Source organism: Symphalangus syndactylus, chromosome 4, assembly GCF_028878055.3.
Source record: "Symphalangus syndactylus isolate Jambi chromosome 4, NHGRI_mSymSyn1-v2.1_pri, whole genome shotgun sequence".
Lineage (NCBI taxonomy): Eukaryota > Metazoa > Chordata > Mammalia > Primates > Hylobatidae > Symphalangus > Symphalangus syndactylus.
This window is the reverse complement of record NC_072426.2, coordinates 14,340,483-14,357,652: the sequence shown is the minus strand read 5'-3', so window position 1 is coordinate 14,357,652 and position 17,170 is coordinate 14,340,483. Positions and strand designations below refer to the sequence as shown.

The following is a 17,170-nucleotide window of genomic DNA, read 5'->3' as shown; positions in this document are numbered from 1 at the left end:
AACAACAGAAACAATAAGGAATAACAACCTCTGAGTAATTTTTATGTGCAAGTAATTTTATATACATTATTTTATTTGGGGACAATTCCAACTATTAAATGCTCCATTTAATATTAAGCCAAATTTGCCAGTCTACACCTTTTAACTAAATTATTGGCCCTAGTAATCCTTCCTGAAAAATAAAAATTATAGTTACTAATTATAGCACTTGATAAAAGTAATTTGTTTTATATATTTTCTCTCAATCATCATAACAACTGTCTGAAGGTACTACTGAAGGTACTATTACTATTTTACCCCAATTTACAGGCAAGAAAATTAAGTCTTGGGGAAGGTAAGTAATTTTTCCAAGGTTACAAATGTAGTAGTTGGTGGAGCTGAGGATTGATTCCAAAGTGCAGGTTTTACTTATCACATGTACCTGAGATACAGGCTTTGCAAGCTGTCAAAATTAGATTTCTAAACTTCCTGAGCTGAGAGTCAGGCTCCAAATCATGGTAAATTAACTGAATTAAGAAATGTCATTCTAAGATGCCTCTGAAGAAATGGACTGCAAACCTGTCCCAGGCAACACCATTCCAACCTGTGCTCAGTAGGACGAGCCTTTCTTTCCATCTAAATTTCTACACATCCCAATCTAACAATATTGGTCAACAAAAATTTAACAGTAGCTTATTTTGTTTTCTATTCACAAAGGTGGCATTTTTACCATGTATATGCAGAATATGATATTATTTTCATGAGTATATGAAAAAACTGGGTCACCATCTGCGGATGCCACAAAGAAAAACACCCTTGAGAATTAATCACTACATCATAGTTAAATAAAAAACATGGCACACTGTGTTAATTCTGGCTTGCTTTATAGTTAGCGAAATAAAAGTAACAGTCAAATCATGGAAAATTGAGTCAGCCAGAATGTGTTCATCTTGGCAATAGGAATGATTATTTTGTTCTTACATTTTGATCATGGCAAATTTTACACAAATTTTGTTGTAGCTTTAAATAATGAGACTGACATATGTCAGCTCAAACAATATTTACTACCAACTTGCACTAAATGTCATTAGATTACTCTATGTAACATGCTAACTTTAGAACTAACCTCTAATTCTTTGAGGGATAATCTGCTCCTGGGACCTGAGACAATCGGGTACTCATTACTTACCATGTGCTGATGGCTCTCCTTTCCATATAAAAATGATGCAAGTAATTCAGTAAAAATAAGACATGTTTAAATGAAATAATTTTCTAGTAATGGTGAAAGATTTCTGCAAAACCACTCACATTGTCTTGTGTGGCCTCCCTTTGAGTATCTCAATTCAGTTCAACAAATATTTATTGTTTATCTACTCTGTGCCAAGCATTGATACAGGAAGGAACTTGTTCATAAAATGAACAAAGTAGATCCCTGTCCTTGAGAGCATACCTTCTAGTGGAAGAAACACACAATAAGCATAAACATAATAAATGAATAATGGTAATAAGTGGTATTTAAAAAAAGGAAAAGTAGAGCAAAACAAGGGTGATCAGGAGAGCCAGGGTGGGGAGAAGATGGGACACGTTTCCATATTACATAGGGTAGTCAGGGTAAACCTCAGAAGAAGGTTAAGATTTGAGCTAAGTTCATTGTAGATTCTGGATATTAGCCCTTTGTCAGATGAGTAGGTTGCAAAAATTTTCTCCCATTGTGTAGGTTGCCTGTTCACTCTGATGATAGTTTCTTTTGCTGTGCAGAAGCTCTTTAGTTTAATGAGATCCCACTTGTCGATTTTGGCTTTTGTTGCCATTGCTTTTGGTGTTTTAGACATGAAGTCCTTGCCCACGCCTATGTCCTGAATGGTATTGCCTAGGTTTTCTTGTAGGATTTTAAAGGTTTTAGGTCTAACATATAAGTCTTTAATCCATCTTGAATTAATTTTTGTATAAGGTGCAAGGAAGGGATCCAGTTGTAGCTTTCTACATATGGCTAGCCAGTTTTCCCAGCACCATTTATTAAATAGGGAATCCTTTCCCCATTTCTTGTTTTTGTCAGGTTTGTCAAAGATCAGATAGTTGTAGCTATGCGGCCATCATTAAAAAATCAGGAAACAACAGGTGCTGGAGAGGATGTGGAGAAATAGGAACACTTTTACACTGTTGGTGGGACTGTAAACTAGTTCAACCATTGTGGAAGTCAGTGTGGCGATTCCTCAGGGATCTAGAACTAGAAATACCATTTGACCCAGCCATCCCATTACTGGGTATATACCCAAAGGACTATAAATCATGCTGCTATAAAGACACATGCACACGTATGTTTATTGCGGCACTATTCACAATAGCAAAGAGCTGGAACCAACCCAAATGTCCAACAACGATAGACTGGATTAAGAAAATGTGGCACATATACACCATGGAATACTATGCAGCCATAAAAAATTATGAGTTCGTGTCCTTTGTAGGGACATGGATGAAACTGGAAAACATCATTCTCAGTAAACTATCGCAAGGACAAAAAACCAAACACCGCATGTTCTCACTCATAGGTGGGAATTGAACAATGAGAACTCATGGACACAGGAAGGGGAACATCACGCTCCTGGGACTGTTGTGGGGTGGGGGGAGGGGGGAGGGACAGCATTAGGAGATACACCTAATGCTAAATGACGAGTTAATGGGTTCAGGAAATCAACATGGCACATGGATACATATGTAACAAACCTGCACATTGTGCACATGTACCCCAAAACCCTAAAGTATAATTAAAAAAATAATAATAATAATAATAATAATAAAATTAAAGAAAAAAGAAATTAGAATAAAAAAAAAAAAGATTTGAGCTAATATACGAAAAAGATTAAGTTTTTAACCAAACACATTTCTGGGAGAAGGATATTTTAGACAGAGGGAAAAGCAACTGAAAATATTCTAAGTTAGAAACATGCCTTGAGAGTTCAATGACAGTACAGGCAACGTGGAGAATGTGGGTGCAGGAGAGTGTGCACATCACAGAGGTCAGGAAGGGGGCCACATCAGGGCTTGAGGGCCATTATAAGGACTTTGGCTTTCATTAACTGAAATGCACTGACCGTCAATACTAATGTTAGGTCCCGATATGATATTAATTGCAATTAGGGTTTCAATTTCCTAGAGAACCAAAAAAGTATCCTTAATTTCTGAACTTACCCCCAAACCAATTTTCTAACTTTGCCTCTTTATTCTTTTCCTTTCAGCATCTTTAATCTCTAATAATGAAAATATATGTACTTCATTCTAATATTGTTATAAGATTTCCCCAAACCAGCCACAAAGATGGTCTTTAAAAACGAAAAGTAAATTGCTTCCACATGTTCATACCTGCCTTACCTTTGTCTATAAATACATGTAAATTAAGGATGGCAAGAAAAAATATTATAAACAAAAGACCTTATTTTAACCTACAAGATATTGTTATTGATAGTGTTTTTTGTTTTGTTTTTAGGTTAATCTATAACTGAGGAAATCATATTGAGTCTTCTTTTTTTATGTTACCAATGAGCAGATGTATCATTCTTATTTTCTAATTTATTACATGTGGGACTATAGATGGAAAACAATAAGAAACACAAGCTTTTAAGAAATTGGGCTTAATCTTGCTAAATTAAAGTTAAGAGAATAAAAAAGGAAGAGAGATATAGAAAAGAAACATGGTATACAGATTATTTTCAAATCATAATGATTATCTTTAATAATCTAATTTTCAAATCATAATGATTATCTTTAATAATTTAATAATTTAGCTTTAATAAATTCAGATAAAATATTAAGGGCTTTCTCTGTATAAATCTCAATGTTTACAAATTCCAAGAGAGAAAGATAGGTAACAATGGATACAACAGGAATTTATTAAAATGTTTCTTTTCTTTAGATAAAATTACAACCTGAAACATAAATGTATCTGTGTAACTACAACTCAAATATTTAGTTTACTATAGGCAGAGACTCTTTATTTGGAAAACTGTGTCTTTCTCTAGTTTATGTTGGGGAGCTACCTTTACTCCAGATATATGTCACTGTAGTTTCATGAACATTAGACTCAATGCTTAAATAATGCTTTTAACAGCAGTTATTTTATGCCTACTATAGGGTAAAATATAATATGGGATAGTCAGAAAAAAGCAATCCCTTGATAATACAGTACTTTTTCTAACACAGTTTATATTCTAGTAAGGAAAATAGGGGTAAATGAAATAATGCATGCATAAGACTCATGTAACCAGAACAAAAACAGTGTAAAACATTTATATCCATATTAAAGGGATGGTGGAATTAATGCAATTGATTAGAATAAAATGGAATTAGGCACAAAAAGCTCTAAAAAGAAGAGTTGTAAACCATGTCCAGAAAGAAGCAGTAAACTTGACTTGCTAAAGTTCTGGCTTCTCCAAGGTTGGACTGGGATACTGACAGGGATGCAAATCAAATATCAAAATACTGAAGCATATATCCACTTTAAATCCGTTATGGAATGTAACTGCACGTGTATTTACACATACATACACATAATGCATACCTTTAGATTTCTAATTCTTTCATGACCCACCATTTTTATTCACTTGAAAAAAAAGTAGAGAGAATGGTATAAATAGAAATAGTTGGGATTTTAAGGAAAATATGACTACAGTTAACTGTGAATCTGATCTTTCTTTGGATGGGAAAATGGAAAAAAACTCTGAGTCAGAAACCTGATTTGAGTCATGTTCCCTAGTAACATGACTGCTGATTTTTCTCACATTGACAGACATTCTTTGCATTTTATTTTTTTCAGCTGGTTATTTCACCTTGGGTCCACCCGGAAGAATAGCAGGTGGTATCCCATATAATCATATGCTTTCATTAAGTTTCTTATGAAAAGCAAAGTAACTCATGCTGATCAAAGTGACAGGTGGAATCTAAAGAGCCTCACAGACTTATAGATAAAATCACATAAATTATAAATATATCCCTGTCATCTAAAAAATGATCAGGCATAAAAAGCAACGATTAGAACAGGTGGAAAAAGGTAGCACAGAAAGCCAGCCATGAAATTAACTGCAGAAGAAATGGAGAAAGAAGGAAGGCAGTAGAAAAAGACCCTTCCCTGTTGGGAAGCCAAGGATTTAGTGTAGAGTTGGGGGAAACTCTATCTAACTGCAACCCTGAATAAGGGTGAAGAGCACATACTAATTTACATATTTGATGTTTTCTTTAGAAAAGATATGAATTATTAATGAAATAAATTTAGTATATCTGGCCATGATAATTCAGAAGCTATATATCTTGAAATCTGATATGTGACCCTCAAGGACTACTACCAACTTGAAAGCATCTCTGACTAGTCTGGTCTGTTTCAGGCACACAGCCAAGACTTTTGTTCAACACTACTAAGCAAAAAAAAGCATAATTTTATGAAAACCCCATTATCACACCTGGCAGCAAATGGCAGATGATATGGCTTCAGACTAAGATTATTTCTCTTAAACTTTATGTGACAGATCACAGAACAATTTGTGATGACAGCCAAGGTTGAAGGAGGGTGTAGTATAATAACCATGTTTGTGGCCATTCCTAGTGCTTCCCAATAACTTTTAATTTTTGTCATTTAAAATAAAAAAGAACAAAATTTTTAAATACAGTCTTTGTTGAATATTAGCTATTTATTCCATTTAAAAATTTAATATTAGTTCTTTAAAGCTTACTTGAGGTAAAGCTTTTGTTCTCATTTAGTTAATAATCATTAATGAAATTCTAATACAGAGAATTTTAGGCAGTAAAGCTGAAGCTGCCTCTACATTTCTATTAATTAATTCAGTAAAAAAAAGAGGATACTATCGTGGCCGGAATTGGTGGGTTCTTGGTCTCACTGACTTCAAGAATGAAGCCGCGGACCTTGGCCGTGAGTGTTAAAGCTCTTAAGGTGGCGCGTCTGGAGTTGTTTGTTCCTCCCAGTGGGTTCCTAGTCTCATTGGCTTCAGGAGTGAAGCTGCAGACCTTCACCGTGAGTGTTATAGCTCATAAAGGCAGTGTGGACTCAAAGAGCGAGCAGCAGCAAGATTTATTGCACAGAGCAAAAGAACAAAGCTTCCACAGTGTGGAAGGGGACCCGACCGGGTTGCCACTGCTGGCTCGGGCAGCCTGCTTTTATTCTCTTATCTGGCCCCACCCACTTCCTGCTGATTGGTCCACTTTACAGAGAACCGAGTGGTCTGTTTTGACAGGACGCTGATTGGTGCATTTACAATCCCTGAGCTAGACAAAGGTTCTCCACCTCCCCACTAGATTAGCTAGATACAGAGTGTCAACACAAAGGTTCTCCAAGTCCCCACCAGAGTAGCTAGATACAGAGTGTTGACTGGTGCATTCAGAAACCCTGAGCTCGACACAGGGTGCTGATTGGTGTGTTTACAAACCTTGAGCTAGATACAGAGTGCCCATTGGTGTATTTACAATCCCTTAGCTAGACATAAAGGTTCTCCAAGCCCCCACCAGACTCAGGAGCCCAGCTGGCTTCACCCAGTGGATCTCGCACTGGGGCTGCAGGTGGAGCTGCCTGCCAGTCCTGCGCCGCTGCACCCACACTCCTCAGCCCTTGGGTGGTCGATGGGACTGGGCACCGTGGAGCAGGGGGCAGCGCTCGTCCCGGAGGCTCGGGCTACACAGGAGCCCACGGAGGCTGGGGGGAGGCTCAGGCATGGCGGGCTGCAGGTCCCAAGCCCTGCCCTGCGGGAAGGCAGCTAAGGCCTGGCAAGAAATCAAGTGCAGCGCCAGTGGGCCGGCACTGCTGGGGGACCCACTACACCCTCCACAGCTGCTGGCCCAGGTGCTAAGCTCCTCATTGCCCAGAGCGGCAGGGCCTGCCAAGCCCATGCCCACCCGGAACTCCAGCTGGTGTGCAAGCACCGGGCGCAGCCCCGGTTCCACTCGCGCCTCTCCCTCCACACCTCCCTGCAAGCTGAGGGAGCCAGCTCCGGCCTCGGCCAGCCCAGGAAGGGGCTCCCACAGTGCAGCGGCGGGCTGAAGGGCTCCTCAAGTGCCGCCAAAGTGGGAGCCCAGGCAGAGGAGGCGCAGAGAGCAATAGAGGGCTGTGAGGGCTGCCAGCACACTGTTGCTTCTCACTATAAGAAGTACAACTACAAAACAAACACACATATTTAAAAGCTTTAATATTTCCTGAAGTTAAATCACATGAAAAGAAATTCTAATAAGTTCTTCCATTCATACCTTTCATTTTAAGCTACATAAACAAAACCAATCAAATTCTATCATTCATTTAACAAATATTTATTGAGTACTTATCACATACTAGATAACTTTTTAGAAACTAGGGATATGGCAGTGGAGGAAAAAGAAAACTCCCTGCTTTCATAGAACTTAACAGTATATGAATAGAGACAGAACATAAATAAATATCAAATATGTCAGATATTTATAAATGTATGAAAAGAGGAAAGTGGGCTGAGGGTAAAATTTTACATAGGTTGGTCAAAGAAGGCCTTATTGAGAAAGGGATATCTCAGGAAATGTTAAAGGAGGTGAGAGAACTAGTCATGTGGAAAACTGGGCAAAGGCAGGTATGGTGAGGATGTCAAGTAGACAGAAAGAGAAGCTTTGACCTAGTTTGAATTAGAAAAATAGCAAACGGGCCACAACAAAGTGGGCAAGGGGGGAAACTAGGAGGAGATAACGTGAGAAAGGTAACAGGAAGCCAGAAGTCCCAGGGCCTTTTACGCTATTGCAAGAACTTGTTTTTATTCTGAATAAAATGATAAGATTTCCTGGGGTTTTGAGCAGAGAAATTACCTCAGAATCATCACAGCTTTTGTGTTGAGGACAGACTAAAGGGCAATAAAGGAGGAAGCAGTGAAACAGAATTTTCAGGCTAAAGGGCAATAAAGGAGGAGGCAGAATTTCATTAACAGTTAAAAAATTGTTACAATAATCCAGGGAAAAGAGGTTCAGATAAGAGAAGTAATGATACTGGCAATGAAAAAAGGTTAGATTCTGGATACATTCTGAAGTTAAAGCTACCAAGTTTTGCAGGTGGCCTGGGTACAAAGTGGTAATTCCAACATTTTTAGTCACAGGAAGAGGAAGAATGGGGTTGTCATTTACTGAGATGGGAAAGGCTGCAACAGGAGCAGGGCTGGGGGTGAGTGGGAGATTGAGAGTCCAAGTCTGGACATGTTACACATGCTATGTCTATTACAGATCTAAGTAGAAATGTCAAGTAGGAGTTTTACCACATGATTCTGAAGTTCAGAGAAGAGGTACAGGTTAGAGATAAAGATGTGGGAGTCACAATTATAAAGATGTATGACTTCACGAGATTACCAAGGAAGTGGAGATTAATAGCAAAAAGAAAAGTTTCAAGCTTCAAGCCCTGAAGCATTCTAATGTATACAGGTGGCAGAGAGTGCGGAAGATGAAAAGCAATAAGCTGAGGAAAACTATGAAGGAACAATCAGTGAAGTAGGAGGAAAGCAAGGGGAGTGTGCTATCCTGGAAGCAAAGAGAAGAAATTTCTGTATGTTGGGCTTCAAATTTTTCCTTTACCTATATTCTTATTTTAAAGTATTTTCTTAACCTATATACTCAGATGTAGAATTACTAGGCCCAACTGATAAATTTGTTGAACAGGCCAGTACTAGGAAATAGATTTGTGCTACTCCACTAGAGATGCTAATTAATATCCAAGCTAATTAAGCAATACTTTCCGAATTCAGTAATTACATTGAATATCATGATATGCCCCTTGGATCCCTCACTGTTGTCCTGGGGGTTGCCTCAGCTACAGAGTCCTTTCACCACAGACCATGACCTATGCTCTTCCCTAGAGTGACCCACATCCAGTGACTAATTGATGCAGGAATATAAAGCCTTGACCATCTCAGCCCAACTGGTAACAACTCTGAAAAGCCACTGTAGCTTCAGAGTTCCCCACCGGATCAGGGAAAGCTGTCATTGTGCCTGCAGACAGCTCAGCTTCTCCCTCTACCTATTCCTGCTTCCTTTGTTATTTCTTCCACAGAGCTTAATCTCAAGGGCACTTCTTACAAACCTCTTAAACACTAAACTTCATTTCCAAATGTGCCTCCCAGGTAACCTAATCTTGGGATAGTCTGAGAAAGCTGGTAATAAGATGGGGCTTTGGCACTGGTTAACTCACTGCCACAGTGGTAATGAGGACCCCACCACTGGTAGAAGATGGAGCACACGCCCGGTCCAAGGTAGCAGTCCAACTATTAAAACTCACCAGAGGTGAGTTTAGATGTTGGGAAGGGAACGTCTTAGCTAGAATGATATTTCAGATGTTTGAGAAATATGAGAGAAGTAGTAACTATAAGGACAATGGAAAAAAAAAAACACAAAAAGCTCAGAGAAAGTAATTGCCAACAAGAAAGCCAGAGGGCCTCGTTTGTAGATACAAAGATGTTCTCAGCTTCTGTAGCTGCTGGGTAGAGAAAGCTTATGTCCAGAAACAGGGCTTAATCATCAGAATATTCAAGCTTCTCTGGAAGTACAACCCCTGATTCATAGGTGCTATCTACATTTAAAATTATTGTTGACACTTCTCAATCCCTGTTTCCTTACAATGAACTTAGGTAACTCCTCAATTCCACATCAAAAAAAAAAGTTTTTCTGATTCTGGATTAACACAAAATATTCAAAATTCGCTCATATCTCATTTTTTCCCAAAAGCTTTTCATTGGTTCCCAATAATAAAAATTCCTTCTCCCCTTATTTCATCAGCACTTAAGTGCACCTAACTTGTTAGCAGCGTCTCTTTGTTAAAGTTGTCTTATTTAGATAGACTTTATACCAGATTGCATTTCCTTTCCTTTTATATAGCCTTGCAGTATTATCTATACAATCTCTTGATTAGTGTTGCTACTGAGGAAGTTGGATAATTTCGAAACCTTACAGGAGTGTTTCACAAGATAAGGCATTTTAAATATGAAAAACTATTAGAAATTAACTGTATTATGTGATCTCAAACAAACTGCAGAGTTTCTCAACTATTTCTATAAATAAGTATAGTTTAATGAAATAGGTCAAATAATTACAATAAATAAATCAAGCATGTGGTTCTAAAATGTAGTCCATACTAATTGGCCAATGTACCCAGCATTAAAACCTTGAGTAATGAGAGGTTCAATGCATTCTAAATGTTGTGCAAGCTGATGAAAGCACTTTCTGCTGTTGGATAGAACTTCTTAAAAATAAACATTATAATAAAAAGAAACCAGAAGTGCATCTCTAGTTACAGTTAATTCTAGTGATGACTTTATTTCTAAGAAAAACCAAGGCAACATATGTGTTTTTAAATAGTATGTGGTTTCTGTGGCTACACAGTAACCAAGGGATGACTGTCAGTGTGATAAAATTCTCTTAGAATATATTACTAAATTACAGTGGGAGTCTCTTTTCTGAAAAAAATGGAAAAATTTACAATAGCATCTGGCCCACAATCAAATGCTAACTTGAAAAGATACAGGTTGAGCATCCCTAATCCAAAAATCCAAAATGCTCCAAAATCTGAAACATTTTGAGCGCTGATATGATGCCACAAGTTACCCTGAACACATTATTTTTTTCATTGCATTAATGGTATATTATGTTTTATACTGTTAAGGATTTATGCATGATAAGTGCAAAAATGATTGCTTATTGGTAGCATATAAAATTCAGAATCAGGGATAATGGTGATGCCAAACAACCATACATTGTCCGCATGGGTAGCTGAGACAGTGACATCTTTGCTTCTGATGGTTCGATGTACATAAACTTTGTTTTACACACAAAATTATTTAAACTTTTGTACCAACTCATGCTCAATCCCCACCTCTTTTTCTGCTTTTCCTTTGTGGCTGGTGGTTGACCATAAGAGAGTCAAATACCAGCCACAAAGATGACTGAAGATCAGATTTTATCATCAACCAGAAAGTATAGATTGTCAATAAACACAAAAAGGTTTGCAGGTAATTTAGTCACTGGTCACTGCCTCCTTTAATCATGCATTTCAACAGCCACAGGTTCTAAAGATTCTTGTAAAAAAAAAAAAAGTATATTCAGGGACAGCAACAGAAATAATCTTTTCTGGATAGACACATGATATTATCATTTGTCCATTAACAGTTATGAGGAAATAGGATATATGCATTTTTCATTCAAATTACTTCTAATTATTAAACCATATTGCATAAATCTTAGATTTTTTAATAGTCTGTTATGTTATTGTTACCGACTAAAATATAGGTAAAATAAAGATACATACTTGGAAGAAACTGCCTCCATGAATTCATCCAAAAAATCATCATATTCAGAACCTCTTACTCTTCTCTGCCGTAGTCCAATGTAGAGTGGATCTTTAAGTAACTCCTATTAAAAAAAGTTACCATAAAAATAGAAATAACTATAACCAAATCATTTATTGAGCCTCAGTTTCTTCATCTGTATAAAAGGGATAAAAATAGAAATAAAATCTTACCATACTGATTCAGAATTAACCTACAGGGTAATTACTTAATGTTACAAAGAATATACCTGTAGTATTTATACACCAAATAAGAAAAATAATTCCTGGTCAGAAGCAGTGGCTCATGCCTGTAATCCCAACACTTTGGGAGGCCGAGGCAGGCGGATCACGAAGTCAGGAGATCAAGACCATCCTGGGTAACACAGTGAAACCCTGTCACTACAAAAATACAAAAATTAGCTGGGTGTGGTGGTGTGCATCTGTAGTCCCAGCTATTTGGGAGCGTGAAGCAGAAGAATCACTTGAACCTGGGAGGTGGAGGTTGCAGTGAGCCGAGATTGTGCCACTGCACTCCAGCCTGGGCGACAGAAGGAGACTCTGTCGCAATAAAAATAAATAAATAAATAAGAAAGAAAAATAATTCCTAAATGTTAAAAACATTCTAGATTATTCTGAGGAAAAGAAAAAAAATATTTCATTTGTGTTAATTAGAAAAGTCCAATTCAGACTTTACAGACAAAGGTAATCACACAGAGAAATAACATTTAGTTTTGAAATATTAGCTTAAGGAATGGAAAGATAGCAATTCCTTTCTTAATTTTCCACTTCCAAAAGCAAAATTATCAAACAACGGTTTTATTTTACCTTTACTACGATAGTTAACAGACTTTAAAATAAATTTTTTAGCCTTTACTAGTGTTTTCTTAAATTTTTTAACTTTACACAGTTTAAGTGGTTTCTTAAACTGATATATCTGAGAATGTTGCCCTGTGTAAGTTTTGGAATATATAATATGTAATATCACTTTTATTAAATCAGTTTTGAAATAGAGATATAATTTAAATACAATATAACATACCCATTCATAACAAAAGCTCTCAGTAAACTAGAAGCAGAAAGGAACTTCCTTAACGCAATAAAGGACATCTGTGAAAAACCCACAGCTAATAGCATATTTAGCAGTGAAAGACTGAGTGCTCTTCACTTAAGATAGGGAACAAGACAAGAATATTTACCTTCATCACTTCTACTCTACACTATACTGGAGACCCTAGCTATTACAATAAGGCAAGAAAAAGAAAGAAATATAGATTGAAAAAAAAAAGAAGCAAAACTTTTTTTATTTGTACACATATGATTGTGTACATAGAAAATACTAAGAAATCTACCAAAAAAAAAAATCCCAGTAGAAAAAAATACATGAATTTAACACAATCACAGGTTATAAAGTAAATACACACAAATCAATTGTACCTCTATACACTTGCAATGGAGAGTTAAAAATGAAATAAAATATACAACTCCATTTATAATACCAGCCCAAAATGCAAAATTCATAGGGACATATTTAAGAAAATATGTGTAAGACCTGCACACTGGAAACTACAAAAAATTGCTGAAAGAAACTGAAAAAGACTTAAATTGGGAATAACTTGCAAAAAATAAAAATAAAAAAAAAAGACCAAAGTGACACCTTCAGTAATCTAGAATAGAGAAAACTGAAACAATGAATTTGTGAATCTGGCTAATGAGAGTTCCAGGCAGAATGCTGACTTGGCTTCTTGTGGCTATATAATAAAGTCTAAAACAGAGAAGAGCTAGAGAAGAAGATGTTCAGTTTGTGAGCAAAATTGAAGGAATATAGAGGACATAGGACTTGCTGGTAAAAGATGTGCATAGTAAAATAAGGTCTTCGAAGATCAAATTAAGTGTGTGGTTTTACTAACTTTTTAAGAAATCTCTGAATGATTTAAAGTGAAGACTAATAGACCACCTTGACTAGACAAAAGGAACTGGTCCTGCAGCACTCTGACATGCCAGCCAACATAGGAAGGAGTCCTATTTTGAAAGAATTGTGAATGGAGCCTCTGTCAAACTGAGTAGACTATAATCTGATACAGAGAAGACCTAAAGATTTTTTAAGGTTATGGTACTATCTTGGATTATTAAGATAGAGACACTTCAAATGAAAATAATTATCTGGGTCCCCAATTTTCTGTAGTCAGGAAGCAGACTGAGAAAGTTATTCAGCTGCTAATGCAGATCATTTCTTACGAAAGAGGAAGGATATTTCAGAGGACAGAGCCAAGAACCCAGAAGGCAAAACCAAAAGCCCAAAAAAGAACAATGAACTACAGAACCACCCTAAGGAAACTGAATGGGCCCTATTCAAAGAATATTCCCTTCTCTTCCCAATGTAGGTGGCCTGGCAACATATGTCCAGTGAGATTTCAGAATTGCTATGTGCCATTTAGAGCCATATGATTCCTACTCCTCCAGCTATAAATGAGAATGTTGATGGTGGTTATTCTGTCCCTGCCTCACCACTGTATGTTTGATGCGTGGGAACACAGAAATGAGTTCCACCAAGGAGCAAAACCCAAGAAATCTCATTTGCATCTAGACCAGATTTAGATGACAGTATCTTGAACTTTGGACCTGCTGCTATTAGTGGGATGAAACTTTTGAAATCCTAGGATGGTGATGAGCATATTTTGTATGTGGAATGTGACCAATTTCTGAAGAATGAGAACTGATGTGGAGAAAGGCCCAGCTGTGCCAGGCATCCTAGCCTTCCTAGCCATTCCAGTCCAAACTGCCAGCCCACAGAATCGTAAACATTAATAAAACAGTAATTGTTTTAAGCCACTGAGATGGTGATGTTAAGAAGGTTAAACCTTCAGATGTTAAGAATAATCCGAAGAGGAGTTTACTTACAGCCAATAGAAATTATAGCCCAGTTCTTCACACTTGTTGTCCTGTTGTAATTAGTAATGACACCCTCTGTCATTGTGAAATTGTCTTGGTTTGGCCAATATATCTTACTTACAATGTATTGCATAAGAAGAGTTAAGGATTTCCAGCTAGCTGAAAGTTAACAAGTTATATCATATAAATGTATTTCAGATGAAATGTAAAATCTGAAACCAAGCTCTGCTGTAAAGTGCAGCTGTTCCTTAAGGCATAAAAACTTCAAACAATCTACTGGCAGGCTTCTGAGCAGCTGAAGTTGAAGTGCCAATGTGCTACTAATGGCTGCCAGAATTAAAATACTTTCTCCATGTCTAGAACATATTTAGACTTCTAAAATGTGAATTAGAAAAATAACACAATTGAGAAAAAAATGTTACATTTCCCCTTCTCTTTTCTCCCTCCTTTCCCATGTTAATAATTAAAGTATATACCATAAAGAAGTCTGACTACAATGTAGTCAATTACAAAGATTTATGAACAAGATAGAGATTTTGAAGTAAATCAGAAAGTTAAAAAATTATCGATTCCCAAGTAAGACGACCAAATAGGAACAGCTCCAGTCTGCAGCTCCCAGCAAGACCAATGCAGAAGGTGGGTGATTTCTGCATTTCCAATTGAGGTACCCGGTTCATCTCATTGGGACTGGTTAGACAGTGGGTACAGCCCACAGAGGGCAAGGAGAAGCCGGGTGGGGTGTCACCTCACCCAGGAAGTGCAGGGGGTTGGGGAACTCCCTCCCCTAGCCAAGGGAAGCTGTGAGGGACCCTGACCTGAAGGACCATGCACTCTGGCCCAGATACAACACTTTTCCCACAGTCTTCACAACCCAGAGACCAGGAGATTCCCTTGGGTGCTTACACCACAAGGGCCCTGGGTTTCAAGCACCAAACTGGGCAGTCATTTGGGCAGACACCGAGCTAGCTGCAGGAGTTTTTTTCCATACCCCAGTGGCACCTGGAATGCCAGCGAGACAGAACCGTTCACGCCCCTGAAAAGGGGGTGAAGCCAAGGAGCCAAGTGGTCTTGCTCAGCAGATTCCATCACCATGGAGCCCAGTAAGCTAAGATCCACGGGCTTGAAATTCTTGCTGCCAGCACAGCAGTCTCACCTGGGACACTCGAGCTTGGTGTGGGGAGGGATGTCCATCATTACGGAGGCTTGAGTAGGCAGTTTTCCCCTCACAGTGTAAATAAAGCCACTGGGAAGTTCGGACTGGGTGAAGCCCACTGCAGCACCACAAAGCCACTGTAGCCAAACTGCCTCTCTAGATTCCTCCTCTCTGGGCAGGGCATCTCTGAAAGAAAGGCAGCAGCCCCAGTCAGGTGCTTATAGATAAAACTCCTATCTCCCCGGGACAGAACACCTGAGGCAAGGGGCAGCTGTGGGCACACCTTCAGCAGACTTAAACATTCCAGCCTGCTGGCTCTGAAGAGAGCAGCAGATCTCCCAGCACAGCATTCGAGCTCTGCTAAGAAACAGACTGCCTCCTCAAGTGGGTCCCTGACTCTTTTGCCTCCTGATGGAGAGACACCTCCCAGCAAGGGTCAACAGACACCTCATACAGGAGAGCTTCAGCTGGCATCTGGCAGGTGCCCCTCTCGGGGGAAGCTTGCAGAGGAAGGAAGAGGCAGCAATCTTTGCTGTTCTGCAGCCTCTGCTGGTGACACTAAGGTAAACAGGGACTGGAGTGGACCTCCAGCAAACTCCAGCAGACCTGCAGAAAAGGGGACTGACTCTTAGAAGGAAAACTAACAAACAGAAAGGAAGAGCATGAACATCAACAAAAAGGATGACCATGCAAAAACTCCACCCGAAGGTCACCAACAGAGAAGACTAAAGGTAGATAAATCCATGAAGATGAGCAAAGCCAGCACAAAAAGGCTGAAAATTCCAAAAACCAGAATACCTCTTCTCCTCCAAAGGATCACAGCTCCTCACCAGCAAGGGAACAAAACTGGATGGAGAATTAGTTTGACTAATTGACAAAAGTAGGCTTCAGAAGGTGTGTAATAACAAACTTCTCCGAGCTAAGGGAGCATGTTCTAACTCAATGCAAGGAAGCTAAGAACCTTGATAAAAGGTTAGAGGAATTGCTAACTAGAATAAACAGTTTAGAGAAGAACATAAACAACCTGATGGACCTGAAAAACATAGCACAAGAACTTCATGAAGCATACACAAGTGTCAATAGCTGAATCAATCAAGTAGAAGAGAGGATATCTGAGATTGAAGATCAACTTAATGAAATAAAGCATGAAACAAGACTAGAGAAAAAAGAATGAAAAGGAATGAACAAAGCCTCCAAGAAATATGGGACTATGTGAAAAGACCAAACTGACGTTTGGTTGGTGTACCTGAAAGTGATGGGGAGAATGGATCCAAGTTGGAAAACACTCTTCAGGATATTATCCAAGAGAACTTCCCCAGCCTAGCAAGACAGGCCAACACTCAAACTCAGGAAATACAGAGAACACCACAAAGATACTCCTCGACAAAAGCAACCCCAAGATGCATAATCGTCAGATCCACCATGGTTGAAATGAAGAAAAAAAATTTAAAGGCAGTGAGAGAGAAGGGTTGGGTTATCCACAAAGGGAAGCCCATCAGACTAACAGTGGATCTCTCTGCAGAAATCCTGAAAGCCCGAAGAGAGTGGGAGCCAATATTCAACATTCTTGAAGAAAAGAATTTTCAACCCAGAATTTCATATCCAGCCAAGCTAAGCTTCATAAGTGAAGGAGAAATAAAATCCTTTACAGACAAGCAAATGCTGAGGGATTTTGTCACCACCAGGCCTGCCTTACAAGAGCTTCTGAAGGAAGCACTGAATATGGAAAGGAAAAACCGGTACAGGCACTGCAAAAACAAACCAAAATGTAAAGACCATTGACATTATGAGGAAACTGCATCAACTAATGGGCAAAATAACAGCTAGCGTAA

The 17,170-nt window shown here is 38.4% G+C and overlaps 1 protein-coding gene across 2 annotated transcripts in view; it reads right to left on the bottom strand.

Moving 5' to 3' along the window:
* ME1 (malic enzyme 1) overlaps positions 1–17,170 on the bottom strand; it is a 228,281-nt gene that overhangs the window by 96,869 nt on the left and 114,242 nt on the right. For both annotated transcript variants that reach the window (XM_055274145.2, XM_063637819.1), the window contains exon 6: positions 11,276–11,379. In XM_055274145.2, coding sequence (XP_055130120.1) covers positions 11,276–11,379 — 104 coding nt within the window. The remainder of the gene's footprint in view (positions 1–11,275; positions 11,380–17,170) is intronic.